General features: G+C 39.5%; 1 protein-coding gene across 2 annotated transcripts; it reads right to left on the bottom strand.

Annotated features, from left to right (window-relative positions):
- Positions 1 to 43: 43 nt before the first annotated feature.
- On the bottom strand, positions 44 to 15,630 carry LOC133895469 (membrane protein of ER body-like protein). 2 transcript variants are annotated; one of them, XM_062335801.1, is made up of 10 exons: positions 15,129 to 15,630; positions 4,763 to 4,906; positions 3,769 to 4,443; positions 3,150 to 3,311; positions 2,537 to 2,824; positions 1,922 to 2,050; positions 1,734 to 1,844; positions 1,054 to 1,293; positions 879 to 940; positions 44 to 785 (listed from the first exon to the last, which is right to left on the bottom strand). In XM_062335801.1, the coding sequence occupies exons 1-10, from the start codon at positions 15,334 to 15,336 to the stop codon at positions 321 to 323; spliced, it is 2,484 nt and encodes an 827-aa protein (XP_062191785.1). In that variant the 5' UTR covers positions 15,337 to 15,630; the 3' UTR covers positions 44 to 320. The 2 variants fall into 2 exon arrangements, with proteins under 2 accessions (XP_062191785.1, XP_062191786.1); XM_062335802.1 differs by lacking the exon at positions 4,763 to 4,906 and having other exon boundaries at positions 15,129 to 15,629.
- Between the last annotated feature and the right edge of the window lie 6,243 nt (positions 15,631 to 21,873).

Here is a 21,873-nt window from a genome sequence, read left to right as displayed (position 1 = left end):
GTCTGAACTCAGTAGCCATATTGCATGTTTGTGACAATTGCAATGGTGTATAAGATGATGTTTACTCACATTTTGATGTGCTATTGCGATCTAGTAAGCAAAAAAGAGAGGATTCTCGTGCTTAAAAGTAACTGATAATATGTTCCCTTCAAAAAATATAACAAGGTTGCTACGGTACAGAAAGTGAGTGGCCCGGGTGCTACGAAAAGCATCAACACAGTGAACTCAATTTGCCAAACAACAACAGAATTAAACATAGCGTCTCCATCCAGATGTCTGCGCTGGGATAATCTCTTGGGCCATCAAAACAAACTGCAGGCTCAGTATGAAGCCCAGGCGGATGGCCCTGCGCCCACTGCGTTAGGGAACAACAGACTTGGAGGAGCCGATCCACCTTGATCAATCAGACCAAAATGTGCCAGAAGCCTTGTGATCAGCACGCCTGCGACGTACGACAGCCCAGAAGCGCTCAAACCGGTGGACAGGTAGTAGAGGAGCGTTGTGATGTATGTCCTGGGTCTCTTCACATGTGCCTTCCCGATTGCTAGCAGCGCAACGCACGCAAGAGTTGCAGCGGCAACCACCATCATCTTGTTCTCCCTGTTGTCGCTCTCCCTGAATGATAACCCGTAGATGACCGGTGGTAGCAGGCCGAACATGATATATGACAGTATGGCTATGAACATGTGGAGCTGATACTTTGATCGCCTTCCAAGTTGCAACCAGTACTGTCCGAGTTGCTCATTGTTTTCATTCACATCTCCCAGATTTCTCAGATCAGCAATCTGTTCATGACAAGAAATTTTTGTGAGCACAAGAAGCTGTTTCGTAAATTACATTGGGATTTCTCTAAAGAAATTTTCGTGAAAGTGTGTTACATTGTGGAAAATGATAGGAAGTCCACCGAGAAGGTTTGCTATGCCCAAAATGAATATGTCCACTGCAAGTGAGGAACATGATTTCATAAGCACTAGGGGAACCAAGCTGAGAACAGTCCAGCAATACAATTCATTGAGTAGACATCTTGATGCAAGAGTTAAGAAAGAAACTTACATGTCTTGGTGCCACTTGCTGCTGCCGCTGATACGACAGAGAGGCTCATGATTGATTCAACTAGGCCGCCATACACTATGGCTTTCAGTATATCCCATTGATCCCTTTGAGCTGATACTGGAACTGGTGTCACCGGTACATCAGCATAAGGGACCGAAAATGCTATATGAGGTGGAACTTCAGGCTGAACTGGTTGAGGAATAACTGAAGTTGGTTTTGCACCCGTCAGATTGTCAACTTCTGCAGGGCGGCATGTCAGCATCATTTACCATATAAACAGAATCAAATCAAATGACACATAAACATAGGGAACCAATATAACTGGACTATTACTACTTCAGGATTGAGAATCTCCCTGAGATATATTGGCTAGTGAGGGTGGTAGTCGCCTAGTCAACCAGAGTTAGATTCTTACCTCCTACATATTAATACTAGGGTGGACGACTCTCCCCCTAGTCGTGTTTTTTTTTATATTACTACTTCAGGATTTACTGCTATTCAAGGTTCTGTTCTATGTTACTTTAGGATTTACAGACCAATAATATTTGAAACAGAGAAAAGTTCAGTGCATATATATAGGTGTCAAACGTAGCTTAATTAATTTTGTGCATATGAGCAGTACTTGTGAACGAGCCTCGAAATAGTGCGAATAAGAGATCTGACTAGCAAACACACCACACCTGTTGAAACTTTTGTCGGGATTGCAGTTGGGACTTTAACTTCAGAGTCAAAAAATTCTTGGCTGAAAAATGAGTTGCTCTCAGAGGCTGCTGTTGTGTTTTCTTGAATATCTGTAAGAAAACAAATAAAACTGCTAGTCAGTATGCATATTTCATAGCAACAGTTCATACAAATTGACCAGACCCACCTTCTTTGAGATCCATGTGAATGGAATCAGTCACAGGATTAACAGCAGGCTTTGAGAGGGGAATATGTTCTTGGTGTGCTCCGTCTTGCTGCACAATTACCATATGTCTTCCCTCCGTCTGCATGAATCCTGCATAAGAGGTTTCTACTTTTTTGTTACTCTTTTTCATGGTTGAGATGCTAGTCGATTAAACTAGTTCTAAACAAACTGTGGTGCTGCAACTGACATGGATAAACTAATGAATCTAACTTACTGATCTGGTTGTTTCCTAATGAAAACTAAAAGATTGTAAGTTTTTAAGCTCTGTGTAACATTGTCATTCTTCATTGGCTATCTTATGTTTCTACTTTTGTCGCCACAGTACAGCACAATTGTTATTTGTCAAGGGAAATACTTTGGGTATTTAGAAATACTCAAAGTTTGCAAGTAAAAATTTAAGGTGAAAAAACAATATGGTAACTTTACTGGCACAGCCTCTAGCCTGGTAAGGATTACCTTCAGATGAAAGTATAGTCATTGCCAATGCTTGCCAACAAAATTATTCTATGTGAATCCAAAAAGATTATTGTTGCATAGCTATGAGCCTGTGATGGCATATTCTATAGAGAAACAAACCTGTTTCGCTCTGCCAAGAGCTGATTTGTCTGGTAGTAGACGATGATGTGTGGACTGTTACTGAAGAAGATGTGGTTGCATGGAATTCACCAAATGATTGTTTAATTTCTTCATTCTTTGCGGTGGTGGTTTCGACTATGGAAGATGATCCAGCTGGTAGTGGTTTCTTCGATTGTTCTGTATTTCCAGTTGTGGCATGACTATGCGCAGATGATGTGATGTCTTCAACTGATGAAATATTATCAATGGTGCTCTGTGAGCCACTTAATAGTGGCTGCTTTGCTGGATCTGCAACGTGCTTAATAGTTTAGAACATTAACAGTAACTTACTAAGTTGGTTCAGTATGTAACAATGTTGTTAGTCGAGGAACTGTCATAGCACCAAATAAATAACCTACCAATGTTATAATTCATTCATGAGCTTCTGATAGTAAAGAGCAGAAAAACACAATTATAAACAGGAACATTTGTTATTCTGGGAAAATCTGAGCATTTATAAAGCATAGTAGAGTAAGCTATAGTGCAATTACTGAAATCTAACTAACAAAAACAGATCTAATCAGCCTGGATTTTGGCCTAGAAAACCCCCAGAAGTAGAACATTCATTACATACCTGCATCAGCTGGTTTCTTTGGACTATCTACTGTCTGGAAACAAGAAACAAGCCAGCTTCCACAATTGTCAGACATCTCACGTGAAGCAGACGATTGCTGAACCTGAACTTGTTGGTTCACGTCCCTCCTTTCAAATATACGGAATATGTTAAAACCACAGCCTGGTGACAACAAACAAGTTAAGCTGGTCCATTGGAAATGAAATCTTCAAGTAACAACAGTAGAATCACAGGTAAATGAAATTATGATTACTTTTTCCTAATGAACCAGGAAGTTATCATCAAAACAGAAGTGTAATACAATGAATACCTCTAACTGGATGTTAAATATGTCTGAATCACGCGAGACTTTCAGTTTTGCTTCATGTACAGTGAAAGGAACCCAAGTTCGTCTAACTATGATCTTTACATATCTCAAACAACAGAAGAAATAGTTTCAGATCTGCTACTTGTAGATCTACAAGTTTCGTACAAGTATACTGATGCTGATCAAGTATTATTCAAATCGTGCTTGTCTGGAGAAAAATGACTAGAAAGTCTAGACGTTCTGGTGTATATTAAAATTCAGATTGTTAGTTCAGCGGATGAATACATATAATGCGCAGAAGCCAGTCGATACCTGTTGGAATGAAGAAGGTGAAGCATGACAAACATCTGAATACGTCCGGTGACTCTTGATCATGTCTTTCAGCTGCACTTTGCTTTGAAACGTTAGCAGAAGGCTCTGCAAGCTGTGGTTTTTTGGGTGGTTCATCGCGTATTGCTTGTCTTACTGTCCTCTTTCTCTTCCGCAGAATCACCCTTCGAGTTATGCACGAGTTGCAGTTGGGACAGTACAGGTCATGAGTTTCTTGTTCATCCAGGATTTTCTCAAGATCGTACTCTTCGATGCTCAATTTGCCCTTTGTGACATGTTCATCCTTCTCAACTTCAATTTCATGAACTTCAGTTCTATTCATGCAGCCACTGGAAATGTCAACAGCAACACTCAAGTTTGCCAAGCTGCTTGCGCTATCGCCAATGGCTGCAATCGGTTTGAGCCCTGCTTCTCCATCTTCAATAGTCACAGTTTCTCGGCTGCTGGAGGCTTCATTCACACCATTTGAGCGTGACCCATTTTCCAACTTACCATTACTTGACTTGTGATTCGTTTCTTGAACATTGGATTTTTCCTGTTTCTCAAGCTCTTTGCCTTCTGCACTTGAAGTTTCATTTTCATTTTCCTTTTTACCCCCGAATTGTGCTGCTTCTGTGACTTCTTTTTCAGCACTTACTTCAGTGACATTATCAGAAACTGAAAAGGAAAGTAAAGTGATTTCACTACTAGTTCGAATATTCTGATTCTGAAGCTACTTTTTGCCATAGGAGTATATTTTGTGCGGGGAGACCTTAGCAAATGATGACAAGACGTGCAAAGAAATCAAGCAAGACTCACAGTCACAGGTTTGTTAGATGAACGGAAGCAGAAGTAACTGAATGCAAGTAGAACACAAAACGGAAGCCTCTTTTGTTTAGTACTTATTGAATGTTGACCTGGCTTTCTTCTTATTGTTTTGCGCAGTCAAAAAATTCTTTAGAAGCTATTCATCATTATCCTACGTTTCTGAACTAACCTTTGTCTGACGAATTATAAAATGGTTCGTTCTGAATTAACAATTCCAGATTCCTCGCAATTTGGCCTTGATGGCTCAGGATATCATCTGTGCATGGACTACTCAAACGGTATGTCCAATCACAGTGCCGGCACTTCCATAGACCTTCAGTCAAGAAATAGAAAGCTAATTTTACGATCAAATTACAAAAAAGGGGTGTTCTAAATTCTAATCCTGTCTTCCAACTGCAAGAATCTATGTATGTATTCGGTACACTAGCAAATCATTTTTTATTGGGTCTCCATTCCAACAGAAGAGGAAAGCTTGTCCTTCACTGAAAAGATAGATCCAAACTATAATATTACTGTCCTGAAATCTACAAGGTAACAATGTGACGACATATTTAATTGATTTAGGATTAGGTTCCAGGAGCAACTCAGAATATATGATGTTTGAGCAGGTGCCAAATTAATGATCACATACTGAACTGTTTCTGTTGTTAACCATAGAGTAGTACATTTTATGATTGAACTCTGTTGATGACAAGATTTGGGATTTACAGTGGTCATTACAGCGACGACGGGTTTAATAGGCGACCGGAGGCACAGTACTGCGCCAGATGAACAGTACCACGACCAGATGAATAGTACCACGATTGAATGAACAGTAATATGACCGGATGAACTGTGATTTTAGACCAGTGAACACAATTAGTGGTCATGACCAATGAATAGGCAACCAGTGATTATAGTTTGTTCCTGTAGTTGGTCTTCAGACAAATAGAAGAGTTGGTCGAATCTAAGAAAGCCGAACTACATTAAGACGTATTCTGGTAGATATATGGGAGTTTTACGTGTTTAAGTAGAAAATATATATTTGCTATAGAAAGTTTGGAGATCAAATAGGCATAGTCGAATCATATCTGTAAGTCTTATTCGGTTTGAATTAGGAGTTTTGATCTCTTACGGCTAAGACCTGCTACCCTTTAAATATGAGAGGGTCATAGTTGATTAAGGACATCAACCAATCAATCAAACATAATTTACATTATCTTTCGTCTTTTACCTAGCTCATGTAGTCCCCTTTTTTTTCCCATCTATATTGCTTCATGTTCTTGATTTCGACAACCAAGGACAAGCCACCGGTCACCCATACTCCGGCAGGGTCCCTCCCGAGCATGGGTGATGACGCATCGCTACGACCAGAGCATCCTGAGTGCTGCTCACCGGATATTGCACATGAGGTGCTTAGTGTGTTGGCGTACCATGTTTTCGCGTCAACACACTTTTTGGCGACTCCGCTAGGGAAGAAGTTTTTCAGCTTTCTTTTAGCCAAATTCTAAACCCTAGTCATGTCTACTTCGGAGATTGACAAAGACAACATCATTATGGCATCGTACTACGAGTTGCCAGAAGATGCGTGTTTGGCAATCGAAGTCGACTTGGAGTAACATCGGCAACAGTTGCTATCGCGCTATGTGAAGACTCGACAAAATTTGTTCAAGAGAGAAGATTCTCCACCACCCGCCAACCAAAGCCCTAAGGTAACAACCAATGTAAGTGCTCAACCCTCTCATTCTCATCAAGAGGTTGTTGTTATGATCGATCAATCCGTTGGTGCAACCATGGCTAATAGTGTTCAGAAATTGGTCGAGGATACATTGGTTGATAAGCTTCGGCCTTTAGTTCTACAAATTCACGAGGAGCAAAATCTGAAAAAACCTACCACTAGTAATGTTAGTGCTCCAATTTTACCTACTGTTGTTAATACATTACTTAGTGTTTCTTATGCATATAATTTTCATGATGGCCGAAATATTATTAGTGTTGCACCTAATTATGTCACTTCTCATGCTATTAAAACTGATGTAACACAAAATCCGTACCAAACACCATATGCCACGCACAATGCTTCAACTTCGGCTAAAGCTTATATAGCCAAAAATTATCCCAACGTGCAAACACCATATTACCAAACCATAGCGTATAGTGTTCCACCTATACCGCCGCAAGGATCAGGAATCCCTTATGGGCGGATTCCTGAACAAAACTTTGCTACGCCACCTCCTCTTACTTCTCATGAACCAAATTTGTCTACACCACGGCTCAAGCTAATAGCTGACCCTAATCGCTTGTAGCCGATTATACTGAAATCATGCGAGAATAAGTAGCTACTGTGCTTAGAGAGCAATTCGGCTTGGAGGTTAGAAGGAAAGCTCCTGCATACCACAAGCTGTATCCCGAGCACTATGATACAATCCCATACTCCTGTGGTTTCAAGATTCCTGATTTTGTGAAATTTACTAGGGAGGACAATGGAACAACTAGGGAGCATGTAGGCCAGTTTCTTGCACAATTAGGTGAAGCTAGTTCCAATGATGTGCTGAAAATTAGATTATTTTCTTTGTCATTGTCCAGAACAGCTTTTACTTGGTTTACATCCCTTACTCCTAATTCCGTTCATGTGTTGTCTCAAGTAGAAGAGAAATTCTATGAATATTTTTATAGTGCTGATAGTGAATTGAGGCTTTCACATTTGACATCGGTTAAACAAAAATACAATGAACCTGTTGCTAATATTATTAGAAGGTTTAGAAATATAAAAAAAAACCGATGCTTTAACTTGACACTTTCTAAAAAAGACTTAGACGAATTAGCTTATTCGTGTTTGTTGTCTCATCTTAAAGAAAAGCTAGAAGGTTATGAATTTCAGGATGTTAGCCAAGTTTTGTAAAGAGATCTGGCATTAGAAAGCCGGGGTAAAGAGTCTATAAATTTTCAGAAATCAAATGATAAATTTAAAGTTGATCATCCTAATGTTTATATGCTTGAGTATGAGTCTGAGAATTCGGACGATGATGATGCTGATGTGTGTACCTGAATGGGCTTGGTCTTCTAAGTCTAAACTGTTTGTTTGCTCCGCTCTTTAAGCCGATTCCTCCCAAAAATCGGCAAGAAGAAATTAAATTTACTTTTGATGTAGCCAAGTGTGATATGATTTTTTATTATTTGCTACAAGAAAAATAAATTAAGCATCCTCATGGTCATGTAATTCCACCATTAGAAGAATTGAAGAGGCCTGTTTATTGTAAATAGCATAATTCTTACTCTCATGCTACTAACGATTGTAATGTTTTTCATCGACAGATTCAATTGGCTATTAACGAAGGACGATTGAAATTCTCGAAGATGCAAGTTGACAAGCAACCGTTCCCGGTTAACGTAATTGATCTCTAGGACAAGAGTGTTCTAATTCGGTCAACTCAAGCCGAATCAACTAAAGGAAAAAATGTGATCGTTGGTAAAGATAGGCCAAAACCTTTGGGAGAGAACAAGAATTTGCTAAGAGAAGTGCTACTTAAGAAGACTCCCGAAGGCAAGAAATTAATCAAAGTTATGGTGAACACTTCAACCCCCGAGGGGCATGGCAATGCTAAACCGAAGATGATCAAACCCAAAAATCTAGAGGTTGGTAAGTGGAAGATTAATGAAGCAAATAGACATGACAAGGTTGTGAAATTTAAACCCACTTTCAAGCAACTTTTGTCCAGGTATGAAAAAGCTAAGGCCGTCCAAACTCATGTGAATCGTCCAAATAATTTCAAGCGGCCAAGATCACCTTTTAAGCAAGAAGTGCATGATCATCATCAACCAAAGAAGGACTGTGTTGTTGCTATTCACCCCCCCCCCCACTTGAGGTGCCATGGTCATGGATGCCTCCTCTAGTGCCTTTTCCTCCTTGCCCAACATGGGGATATAATGGTATGTGGATGCCTCCTCCTCCTGCACAATTAAATTATTTTCATCTGGAATGGACAGCACCACGTAGGTCGGTGTTTGATAGAATATCACGTCCTATCCACGACCGATTATGGCAGTCTAGTGATGTTCGACATGATGGAAATGTGAAGAAGGTATACCGGGTCAAGGAAAGTGTTGTTTCTATTCGAAATTCAGATTCTAGTACTGCTGAAATAAGGACCACTGCTGCTGATATTATAGAAATATGGTCAATGAAAGTGGTCGCCGAAGAGCTTGGTAAAGGACTGATTGTTATTAGTAATAAATTAGTCAAATCTGAAAGTATACCTACTGTTGTTCACGCTGTCCCAAAGGATGATAATCATGAGGCAAGTAACAGCGGGCCATCTTCTAAGTATCTACAGCCGAGGTGGTGTCCCTCCGGTTTATCTCATACAAAAAAGACAAGATTACAGCGGCTACGCAAGCAAGAATTAATGGAGCAGCAAGCTGAAAAGTTACGGGATGATACTTTCAATGAAGTTAAGCCTATGCAACCTATGAAGCAAGTGTGGAGACCAAAATTAGATGCAACGATGGCTCCTGCGATAGCTCCTTCACCAATAGCAACACCGGTGCGTAATAAGGAAGATGAGGAATTAATTGATTTTGGTGATTCGCTGATGTATACTAATGATGCTTCGCCAACCGAAGGTATGAATGTCAATATGATTTTTATGTTATCTTCAGAATTTCGTGCTATGGATGAAGGTGAAGTGACTCAATTGAATTTGGGGCCAAAAGAAGTTGTTTTTGAGAAGCTAAGAGAGACAAATCGGCATTTGAAGCCCTTGCATGTGAAGAGTCATATTAATGGGAAGCCGGTTTCTAGGATGCTTGTTGATGGTGAAGCTACTGTAAATTTGATGTCATACTCAATTTTCAAGAAGTTTGGTAGAGATGACAGCGAATTAATGAAAACTAATTTGATGCTCAATGGATTTACGGGTGATTATAATGAGGCCCAAGGGGTTATCTCTATGGAGCTCACTATTGGAAGCAAGACATTATCCACCGCCTTCTTCGTCATCGAGGTGCAAGATAACTATAGTGTTATTATTAAACGTGATTGGATTCATGCAAATGGTTGTGTGCCTTCTACCTTGCATCAATGTTTAATTCAATGGGTGGATGATGAGGTAGAGATAATTCATGCGGATACTTTGGCCTATGTTGCTTTGGCCGATGCTTTAGCCGATTGGAGATACGGCAATTCTGAGTGCTTGTCAAGTCATGATTTTTCAAATTATGATTTTCTTAATGTCTCCAAGGATGGATTTGTACCCGTGGTTGTAAAGTCGACTTGTGATAATCAGCTCAATGACATGATGTATCAATGTGTAGATATAGAAATTTAGAATGGTTGCACAAGCGTATGAAGCAATATCGGTCAGATAAGAACGATATTTGTGAGGTCATTGAAGATTTAGATGAGTTAAATAAGTTAGGTCAAGGTTTTTCATTGACCGATCCATTAGAAGAAGTTGATATAGGTGATGGTAGTATTCCAAGGCCGACGTTTGTAAACAAGAATATGAAAGCCGATTATAAGGCTAAAGTAATCAAGTTGCTTAAAGAGCACATTGATTGTTTTACTTGGGAATATCATGAGATGCTGGGACTTGACCGAGAGTTAGTAGAACATCGGTTGCCTATCAAAGCAGGATTTAGGCTGCATAAACAACCCCTTAGAAGGTTTAATCCTAATATGTATGATTGGATCAAGGAAGAAATAGACCGGTTGTTGAAAGCAGGATTTATTAGGCCATGCAGATGTGCTGATTGGATTTCAAACATCGTCCCGGTGGAGAAGAAGAGAAGCGATAAGTTACGAGTTTACATTGATTTTAGAGATTTAAATAAAGCTACTCCTAAAGATGAATATCCTATACCAATAGCCGACATGTTAATCAATGATGCTTTAGGATATAGAATAATTAGTTTTCTTGATGGTAATGCTGGTTATAATCAATTTTTTATGACTGAGGAAGATATGTCTAAAACAGCTTTTCGTTGTCCTAGTTTTGTTGATTTATTTGAGTGGGTGGTTATGATATTTGGGTTGAAAAATACCGATGCTACTTATCAAAGGGCTATAAATTTATTTTTTCATGATTTGCTTGGTGTCATATTAGAAGTATATATTGATGACATAGTTGTTAAATCGGATGGTAATAAATCTCATTTAGCCAATTTGCATTTAGCTTTTGAAAGGATGCATCGGTATGGTCTGAAAATGAATCCACTCAAATGTGCTTTTGGTATGTCTGCTGAGAAGTTTTTAGGCTTTATTATATATGAGAAAGGCATAGAGATAGATCCTAATAAAATAGAAGCTATACAAAAGGTTCAGACGTATACTTGTAAAAGGGATATGCAAAAATTTCTGGGCAAGGTGAATTACCTGAGAAGATTTATATCAAACTTATCCGGAAAAATTAGTGCTTTTTCACCTATACTTTAGTTGAAAAATAAGACCGAATTTACTTAGAGGGCACAACAATAGTGTGCATTTGATAAGATTAAGAAATATTTGTCTACTCCTCCGGTGCTTCGGGCGCCTAAAGTCGGATTACCTTTTCGGTTATATATTGCTACAGGAGATAATGTGATTGGTGCTATTTTGGTACAAGAAGTTGATGGTAAAGAGCATGCAATCGCTTATTTGAGCCGACGTCTTTTGAAAGTGGAGCCAATGTATGTATTTATTGAAAAATAATGCTTATCACTATATTATGCTTGCACAAAGTTAAGGTATTATTTGCTATCCAGTACTTGTGTAGTAGCATGTCAAACTGATGTGATTAAGGATATGTTGCAAAAGCCAATTTTGAGTGGTAGAATTGGTATATGGGCTTATGCGCTTATAGAATATGATTTGGCTTATGAATCTTTGAAATCTATGAAAGGTCAAATTGTAGCTAATTTTATTGTTGATCACCGGATTAATGATAAGCATGATTTAGATGTCAATTTTATATCTATTAAACCATGGAACCTTTATTTTGATTGTTCAGCTTGCGGGGTTGGACAAGGTGTTGGTATTATTTTTGTGTCATCTAGATGTACTATTTTTGAAACATCTTGTCGTCTAGAATATTTTTTAACCAATAATCAAGCCGAATATGAAGCTCTCTTGTTAGGATCAGAAATTTTGAGCTCCATGGGTGTGAAGAATATAGAGGTTTTTGGTGATTCGTTGCTAGTTGTGCAGCAAGTTTCCAGTAATTATCAATGTTTCGACAGATCACTAAATAGTTATCTTACTAAGTATTCAGATACTATTGTTGTTTTGGATGATTTTACTATCAATCATGTGTCTAGAGATAATAATTTCAGAGCTAATAATTTAGCACAACAAGCATCCGGTTATCAAGTTGGTAGAGGTAAATTCTTTGTGATTGAAAAACCGATGCTTGAAAGTGTTAATCTTTGTATAGCCGAACATGAATTTTTGTGTTTGGTTGTATCTTCTTCATTGGGAGAGAATGTTGAAGTTGCTGAAATTGAATATTGGAGAAAGCATCTCATTGATTACTTGAAAGATCCAAGAAAGAGTGTTGATAGAAAGACTCAGCAGCATGTTTTCAAATATACATTATTGAATGATGATTTAAATCGCCGAACTGTGAATGGTGTGCTTCTCAAATGCTTAGATTCTGATGAAGCTAGAATTGCTATGGGAGAATTGCATGAAGGCATATGTGGCACACGTCAATTAGCGTGCAAGATGAAGTAGTTATTGAAGAGAGCTGGTTTTTATTGACCTACTGTGCTTAATGATTGCTTCGGGTATTTTAAAGGATGCTAGGTATGTCAAAAGTTTGGTGATATCTAATTAGTTCCTGCTGCTATAATGCATCCTACTATCAACCCATGGCCGTTCCGTGGTTAGGTTTGGATTTCATCGGCCAAATACATCCTTCGTCATCTAAAGGTCATCGCTTTATTTTGGTGGCTACCGATTATTTTACTAAGTTGACTGGAACTGTTCCTCTCAAGAATATGACATATAAGGAGGTAATTGACTTTTTTTTGGAGCATATTGTTCATAGATTCAGCATTCCGCAGACTTTAACAACGGATCAAGGTAACATGGTGACACTAAAGTAACGCCGTATAAACTTATTTATGGACAAGAAGCCGTTTTATCTGTTGAAGTGAATCTTAATGCTTTGAGATTGTCTGAGCAGAATAATCTGTCGGTTGTGGATTATTATGATCTAATGATGAACATGATTGATGAAGTAATGGATGAAAGGTTAAAGGCTTTGAGAGAGATCGAGAAAGACAAGTTGAGGGTAGCCAAAGCCTACAACAGGAAGGTAAAAGCAAAGTCATTTCATATTAGTGATCTTGTGTGGAAGACTATTTCACCTGTAGGATCGAAGGATAACAAATTTGGCAAATGGTCTGCGAGTTGGGAAGGTCCATATAGAATTGTAGGTGTCGTTCCTGGAAATTCTTATCTATTAGAAAGTTTGCAAGAAGAGAAATTACCTAAAACTATAAATGGACAATACTTGAAAAAATTTATCCTAGTATATGGCAAGATACTTACAAGAAATATGGCCGATGTATTGATTACCATCATCCTAAGGGATATTTATGGCCAATGTCTTTTCATCGTCCTAAGAAAGGTAGAAGGAAGATGATATGTTTTTCAGTGAGCAAGTTTCACCAAAAAATAGGGGGGCATATGTTAATGATAAGAATTCGCATTTATAGTGGCTATTGTAGCGACGATTAATTTAATGGGCGACTAGATGCATAGTACCATGACAAGATGAACAGTACCACGACCAGATAAATAGTAACCTGACTAGATGAACAGTAACATAACCAGATGAACAATGCCGACTAGGCAAATAGACCAGATGAACAGTGATTCTGACAAAAACAGTGATTTAAGACCAGTAAACAGTAACATTCGATCAGTAAACAGTAACCTCCGCCTAGTGAACAGTGATTTCAGACTAGTGATTAGTGATTTCAAACCAGTGAACACGATCAGTGGTTATGACTAATGACGAGGCAACCAATGATCATGATTTGTTCCTGCAGTTGGTCGAATCTAAGAAGACCGAACTACATTAAAACGTATTCAGATAGATATATGAAAGTTTTATGTGTTTAAAGAGGAAATATATGTTTGTTATAGAAAGTTTAGAGATTAGGTAGGCATAGCCGAATCATATCTGTAAGTCTTATTCGGTTTGAATTAGAAGTTCTGATCTCTTACGGCTAAGACCTGCTGCCCTTTAAATATTTAAGGTTATGACCGATTAAGGATATCAACCAATCGATCAAACACAATTTATATTATCTTTCTCTTTTACCTAGCTCATGTAGTTCCATTCTTTTTTCCCATCTATATTGCTTCATGTTCTTGATTTCGACAACCAAGAACAAGTTGTCGGTCACCTGCACTCCAACGGGATCCCTCCCAAGCATGAGTGACGACGAAGATCCAACGACATAGCGCCACGACCAAGACATCCTGAGTGCTACTCGCTAGATATTGCACACGAGGTACTCAGTGTGTTGGTGTGCCACGTTTGCACGTCAACAAGCACTTCATGTTAGAAGAGGAAAAAGTAGAGAGACACATATTAGATTAAGTGTCATATTAATGGTCATCTCCAGCATGTTAACCCATAGTTACTAAACCACACACAATGAAAAAGCAAGATATCAAATAAGCAAAAATCTCATACCAAACCTTTGAATGTCAGTATGGAATGGGCTAAAAAAACTTTAACATTAAGCCCCCACAAGCTCCTGTAGTGGCTTAAACCAGAAGTGTAATTGTTTACAACTAGTGCTTGTAGGAATTCTCCAGAGTGTAGAAATAAGTAAGTCCATGGCCGAGAAAGAAGTCAATAGTTTTTTCTTTTCTTGGGAGATGGGAGAACTCAATAGGTTGAGGGAGAGAGTTATGTGCGGAATAACTTTGCAAAAAAATCAGGGAGCCCACCCCAGTATCCAGTATCATCCTTTGCAAACAAACCAAGCGAGTGAGTGAGTCATCATCCTCGTGGTCAGGAAACTATCCCGGCCACTTAATTCTGGGTGAGGCCCAGAGGAGAAGAAAGGGACCGGTAGGGGACCGGATGTTTGTTTCTGACATGTTTTTCCCGCCCTCTTCCGTATGTCGCATGCATGTGCTTCCCGTGTTGCTTGTTCCTTTTCGCCTTTTTCCTTGTCCTTTTTTTTCTTTTTTTTTTACAAAAATGGAAAATAGAGAAGAGCTCCAGTATCCACAAGACAAGAATCAGAGCCAAGGTGAAATTGAGGGGGAACAAGAACTAACAGGAGTGGTAGAATTCCCGCATTTTTCATCCAAAGCACAGCTCAGGTCTACTTTGCCTACCAGGAAGTGGACAAAAGAAGCAGAGAGTAGAGCAATCATGCAACAGGAGTTCTCTTCTCTCCGAAAGAAAGAAAATAAATGAAACTAACAATTCAAGGACCATCTTGTTATCAAAGGTACCCTCTAATCCATTCACGCTACAGGAAGTCAAGAAGCATTGCAAATTGATGTCCCCACGAAAAAACAACGGAAATGCAAGGAAGGAGTCGCTCACCTTTGGTTGGATCGAAGAAGACACTCTTGTGCTCCTCCTCCTCCTCATCTCCATTACTGGCATGCCCAGATTGAGATAGGCCAAGGTCCATAGGCTTCTTCTTCCTCTCCCTTGTCTGCAGGCCCCCGGCGGCGGCGGCGTTGTCTTCCTGCTCCGCCTCCAAGATCTCCACTTCCTCCATGAACCACGGCTTCTCCACCTCCATCATCTCCGGACCGGAGACTGTCAACTCTCTTTTATCTTAGCAAGGCCTCTCTGCTCCCGAGGGCGAGAAGATGGATGAGTTCCATTCAGGACATGGTCTTTATACTCCAACAAGCAGGCGCTGAGGAAGGAAGGGAGGGGATTGCTTGGTTATGACGTGGGTGGTGGCTGCCTTAATGTATTGCAGAAAATAACTCGATGGATGTTGTCAAAGCCGAGGGAGGGAGAGGGCTCGAGGAGGAAGGTGGCTTCGCTGTTGCACTCGCAGCTGAGGGGAGGGAGGGAGGGGTGGGTGAGCACTCAGGAGGGACATTAACTATTTGTCACCGTTCGAGGTGGTGTGTTCTTAAATATCATTCTTTCCAAAAAAATTGAGAAATTGTCACTAAAGCCCACTGCAAATTTCATAGTTTGTCGCTCGTGTGACCAGCAGTCGACACGTGTCGCTGGCCCACAGCCAATGTGGCGAGGATTTGAAATGACCCTTCTGCCCCTATGCTTAGCTAAGGTCGGCTCGGTTCGACTGTTTGTCTCCATCTTGCCAGAGTACACGTTTGTCTTGACGGCCATAGCGCAAGCGCCGGCCGGAGTTCACCAGAGAACCGCTGCATCTGAACAGCGATGCAGAGGATGACGCTACAACGGCATCACGACCGGAGCTCACACCTGTAAAAACAATCTCAACGCCGGCACGACAACTCCAGCTATGCACCCACAATGGACACACCTGCAAAAACGATCTCAACACCAGTGTGGCAAAGGATCATGCACCCACGACGAAGCTCGTAACACAGATCGACGAAACATAAGGGTCACCATACCTCGACGGCCAACCAATCTCCATGGGCGGAAGCAAAGGCTTCCCCGTCGATCGAACCTCCGACCAAGCACAGGTGGCAACAGTAGCAGCTTCACCCGTCTTTTTCTTCTCTGGCCCTCTAACGGGTGGTGGCGCAGGCAATAGCAGGGCGTCGCCGCTCTATTCCTTTGCACACCGGTGGCCAAACATCTGGCCACACTTGGACGTCGATGAACCTGCAAAATCGATCTCCACCATGGGCAGCGACGCGCCTCTGGCTAATCTTCTCTCCTCCTATACTTCAGGTGGCAGTGAGGGTGACATGGCCTCCACCCTCTCTCCTCCATGGGGTCAGTCTTGGTCCGATCATAGGGGTAGGAGGATCATTTTGCATTGCTCACCACGTCGGTTGTGGGACCGGTGAGACACGTGTCGGTTCTTGGTCACGCAAATGATAAACTATGAAGTTTGCAGTGGATCCTAGTGGTAATTCCTCAAAAAATTTGGAAAGAATGGTTTTTAGAACACAACACTAATAACAATGGCAGTGAATTGCCTCGCACTCAGGTGCACATATCAATTGACTGACTTGGGCAGCTGCTGGAGCTGGAGGAGAGGAGGTTGGATTGCAAGTACAGGACCAGTTCAGTTTGGTTTTGGTCCACCTGTGATTCTGCTGTCTTAACCCTACTTGGGAGTTTGGGCTTGGCCATTTACACACGATATATACAATTTTTTTAACAATTTATGATTTACCACTGAATAAGTGACTGTTCTACGATATGCTATCCATTGGATATATAGGATCTGAATCCACATGTTATTGACATATTGATAACATATTGTAGAACAGGCAACTTATTCAGTGGTAATCAGTAGAATCTTCCATTTTTTTACCCAAAAGATAACATAATAATATAAACTTGGTTAAAAAAACTATAAGATACCATAAAACTTATCTTTGTCTCGCAAATTCATGGATATGTTGTTTGCTTTCCATGACTTGACTGGAAAGGCACCAAGTATGATTGACTCCTAATTTATCAACTAGCAAGTGTTCATGCATTGTAATAAAAATATAAATATTAAACACGATAATATCGATTACAAACTGAAGGTATGGAGATATTGATGTGCCACTGGAGCGCTATCAAACAAATACACCAGGAGCGATACAATAGTTCGATTTCAGATGAGATAAAAAAAAAAGAGAGGAGACTATCCGCTAATTTCTCTCCTAATTTTTTATTTATTTATATTAGTAAAATGAGTCTTATATCTGTAGCCGGTAAAAAGACGGGGAGTCTGGAGGACGAGGGTGGACGATAAAAGTGAACAAATTATTTAATTTTTAGAGGTTTTTATTAGATAAAATGAGAGTAGAGAAAAATGTGACGTGATAATGGACTCGTGTGTTATATAATAGAGATTTATTTGTTCTTAAAAAGCAGAGCATGCATTTTCTTCTATGAAAAAAGAGAGCATGCATTGGGAAAATAACTCTCACAAGTTTACTTTATTGTATTCATTCAGAATGACAGCGTTGAAGCATGATGCTCCTGTATATATCTCCTCCATCTCCATGCATGTTCGTTCAGCGCCCATACAGGTGTTATCAGCTGAATCAAGCCATGCATGTTCGTTCAGACCCACAGGTGCTGAAGTAGGAGTATATCTTTATCTCACAATGCAAGTTGTGGTTTGACGAGTGCATAAACTACATGAACACGAGGAATATTTTTAATAATAAAATTAAATCGGTGTAACATATGTACAGATGTATACAGCAAGGCCCACTGCCTTTGAGGACTGAGCTGTCTATCACATTCATAACAACGACCATTTCTCGCTGGAAGAAAGGAAAAAAAACACGACAGAGAAAAAGACGTGTATGTATATGAATTAAAGAGGGATATGATGGTCAATATACATAATTTATTATTTGGAAAAAGCCACTCCAGCTTGTTTTCTTCGGTACATATATATCTATCTTTTTTTTCACAATGGAGAGGCCAAAAAGGACCCACAAATGTCACTGTGGCGGTCTAGACGTGCCGCATATGGACCACGCTCCAGCATGTGCTACATGCCCGAGTTTGAGCCCGGATAGGTCTGACTCCTTGCCGGAAGTCGTAACCAGCCGAGCTACGCTCGATTTGCATATACGTATCGATCTTTAGAGAAAACGATTGTTGGCAACATCGTGAAAACAAATTACGGCGTGGATTGTTGAAGATATTGCTTAGTATGCACATGAAGATCTTTCGACCTGTCGCTAGTGCAGCTGGGGCCATGTTAACTAGATTGTTCCTAGCTATCTCAGCTCAATGCACGATACGATATGACGTGGCTCCTAATAATCCTAGTTAATGTTGTTTATTAGATTCTATACGATCTCCATCTTGGCTACTCGACGATGGTGCCGTCGAGCATCAGGCCCGGAATCGGATCCTAGGTGAAGTCAGTGACTTCAAACCTTCGTGGACCATTGGATCATGGATGGATAGATCAGATGCACTGTTACTGTTTATCTACTCACAATTTACTGTTTTCTCGTGACTTCATCCCCTGAAGTCAGAGATCTAGATCCCATCAGGCCCACCCAGGCTCCACACTAGGTAGTGCCCGTCCATACAGCATGGTACATGTGGGTGATGATATGTTGGTATGGATATGTTTTGTTGGATAAATAGTATCTCATTGAGATAATCTGATATAGATTTTAGGAATATTCTATTAAGATATTGAACCATTTTATATGGGAAATTTGGCTTAACGATCTCGTATAGGCTCTGTCAGCTTCTATAATTAAATGTACTTAATGATGATCAGTGAGTATTAGTGAGAATTAAAAACAATTAGATATGAATTAATTATAATTAGATATTATTAGTCATAATTAAGTATTAATATGAGTAATTAACAATAAATAGTGACATGGTAAGTTATAATTAACTATAATTAGTACATATTACTTCTAATTAGAATAATTTATTGATAATTATAATTATAAAATTACCATATTATAAAGAAATTAAATTATAAATAGATATAATGATTATCTATTTAGAAACTAAACGCATTTATATGTGCATCTCATACATTCAACCAAACACTCCCATATACCATTTCATACCTCCAACTAAACATGTTACTTGTACCATCTTATATAAGATCATCCCATCCATCTAAAATAATCTCATCCTATTTAACTTTATATAACTAACCAAATACTATCTAAGTCAACAATAGAGCTACTAGGGTCGAATTGGTTTCAATTTAGCCCCTTACATCAAAACTGGTTATTTTTAACCCATACTTTCAATACATCCTGCTAAAATCAGGTGAGGATGGTTTTGACTGAGGTGGCATGGATTTCTTTGAGGATTGATAATTAATAATTTAAGGATTTATAAACGGATATCCATTATACATATGTCCTTAGTCTGATAGGGTATGTTTCATAACCGTTATGAGGTAAATAAGATATGTATCGATATTACAAGAGGTTCATCATGTTCTACACGAAAGCAATCCTTGAATTAGAAAGGAATCCTCTAGATATTCAAAAGAAATACAATCCAGAAATACTACACTCAGAGACTTCTAGTATAGTATGTCTTCTCAACCCGACTATATAAGGAGGAAAGGGGTACATCTAGAGGGAGAGATGGATTGGGCCAAAAGAGGAAGACAAGCCAGAAGCCAGACAAGCAATACAAAGCAAGGCTAGTGAAGCGCCCCGGGTCATCCTCGGTGCTTAAAATTTTATTATACCAGTCCCTGAATCAGTCGCTGGTAAATACAAGTCTTACAAAATGTGATATCACAGTCATACAATAAATAAAGTGGTGAAATAAATCCATCAAACTAATAATACATAAATTGCTTCCTAAAAGGCTCGCGAGCAACATAGTCCAAATCACTAGAGGGCATAACATGATTAGCATGGGGACATACCACTCCTCAAGCAACTCGGGTGCGGACTTGACCAAGATTTATTAATCAGCCTCACCGTCAGCGTCGGTGAAGTACGACTCTTCCTCTGAAATAATAAGCAAGGGTGAGTACAAACGTACTCAGCAAGTCCCAACCCTTGCCCTGCATCAAGAGGTATAAATACATGCATACAGTATTGACAAGGGTATGACTATAAGTTTAATTTTGTGGAACTGCTAAGTTTTCACATGCAATGGTTTATTTTCATAAGATGGGTTTTATAAAAAACATATTATCATTATTAAATGAAGTAAGGGTTCGGCCGTAGTGGAAGGTCACCAGGGCCTAAGTTTTAATGTTACCGGATACTCCGTCCATAGCAACCTATGGCATACTGCCAGATCTATTTCCAAAACGGGCACATCTTGCCCACTCACACTCCAAGAGAAATGCACACAACCCACGCTAGTTGTTGTGACCGAACTATAGTTCATCTGTGATCGTGGATATGGCTATTCGAATAATTCTACCTCTATAGAGTTGTACACTTTACCCACAAGCTGAGTTTGGTAACATACCACTATCGTTGCAGTGCATCTCAACAAAGCCATTACCCACCTTAGGATAATCCCACTAGTCGCCTACGGGAGCTATCTAGGGGTTCTTGACCTACAACTAGGCCTCCAACCGGGTCGACAAGCCTGCACCTGCTCCTTGATCTCCCGTTGTACTCCTGCCTCCGGACGACTAGTAGACTAACTAATGGGGTTTAGACTAAGCCCTACCACACACAGGGTTGAGTGGTTATACTGTGAAGACTAGGGATGAAAACGGTCGGAATACGCTAAAACCGTTTTTGTTTCTGTATTGTTTTCTCAGAAACGGAATCAGGAGCAGTAATGCCGAAAACAAATACGGTATCGGTTGTATCGGAAAATCAAAAACGGTATTATCGGATCGATAATATGTCGATTTCGATCAAGGATCAATAATTCTGAACGGAAACACCAAAACGTAGCTCACAAGTTATACATACGACAAGTTTAATGAAGTCATACATGACATGACTATAATCGACATGAGTATATGATATATCGATATATCTTATATGATAAGAGAATTGTTAATTGACAAGAAAAAGGATAAAAATCTCCATACAAGTGCAAATGTTTAGCACAAGAATTTAAGTTTCCATATAAGCAGTCAAGCACAACACAACCTCGTCATAAGGATTAAAGTCTCTATACAAGCACAGCACTAAGTCTCCATACAAGTTTTGTCCATACAAATATTATTTGACCAAGCACAACACAAACTCATCACTTTTGAATTTTCTCTTTCTTCACTTTTTTGGCGGCCTACAGCTCAACCTCAGCTCATCATCATCACTTGCCAAGTCTTTGTCCTGTTGTTTTGTAGGAAAATTATTCAATTAATCTCTAGCAAGTCTTTTTGCACAAATGAGAATAAAAAATAGAAGTAGTTGTACAATTTATATTTTATACCTCAAACATTAGATTATTATCAACAACCTCAAGAACGTCAAGATCAACGACCAATGACGGAACATTCTTAGAACCTGAAATGTCAAGGCATGTACATTAGTAAAAATGTAAAGACTTTACATGAGTAGAAGTTTAAATTGTCACCTTTTTTGGCTGCAGCTATCCAATCTTTAGTGCAAATCAGTGCTTGTACCATCTCAGGATCAAGACGAGAACGATATGGATCAACGACACGGCCACCAGCACTAAAAGTCGGTTTAGAAGCTACCGTTGACACTTGCATGGTAAGCACATCACG

The sequence above is a fragment of the Phragmites australis genome, chromosome 16, assembly GCF_958298935.1.
Source record: "Phragmites australis chromosome 16, lpPhrAust1.1, whole genome shotgun sequence".
NCBI classification, from domain to species: Eukaryota; Viridiplantae; Streptophyta; class Magnoliopsida; order Poales; family Poaceae; genus Phragmites; species Phragmites australis.
Note: the sequence above shows the minus strand (reverse complement) of the source record. Positions and strands in the feature narration are given on the sequence as shown.

Bases quoted from the DNA above. Each gene is read 5' to 3' on its own strand.
- LOC133895469 (XM_062335801.1), bottom strand. From the start codon at position 15,336: ATGATGGAGGTGGAGAAGCCGTGGTTCATGGAGGAAGTGGAGATCTTG. The intron at 1,845-1,921 runs GTGGGTCTGGTC...GTTTTCTTACAG, and splicing joins TCACATGGATCTCAAAGAAG to ATATTCAAGAAAACACAACA. The intron at 1,294-1,733 runs GTGTGGTGTGTT...GCCGCCCTGCAG, and splicing joins CCCGACAAAAGTTTCAACAG to AAGTTGACAATCTGACGGGT.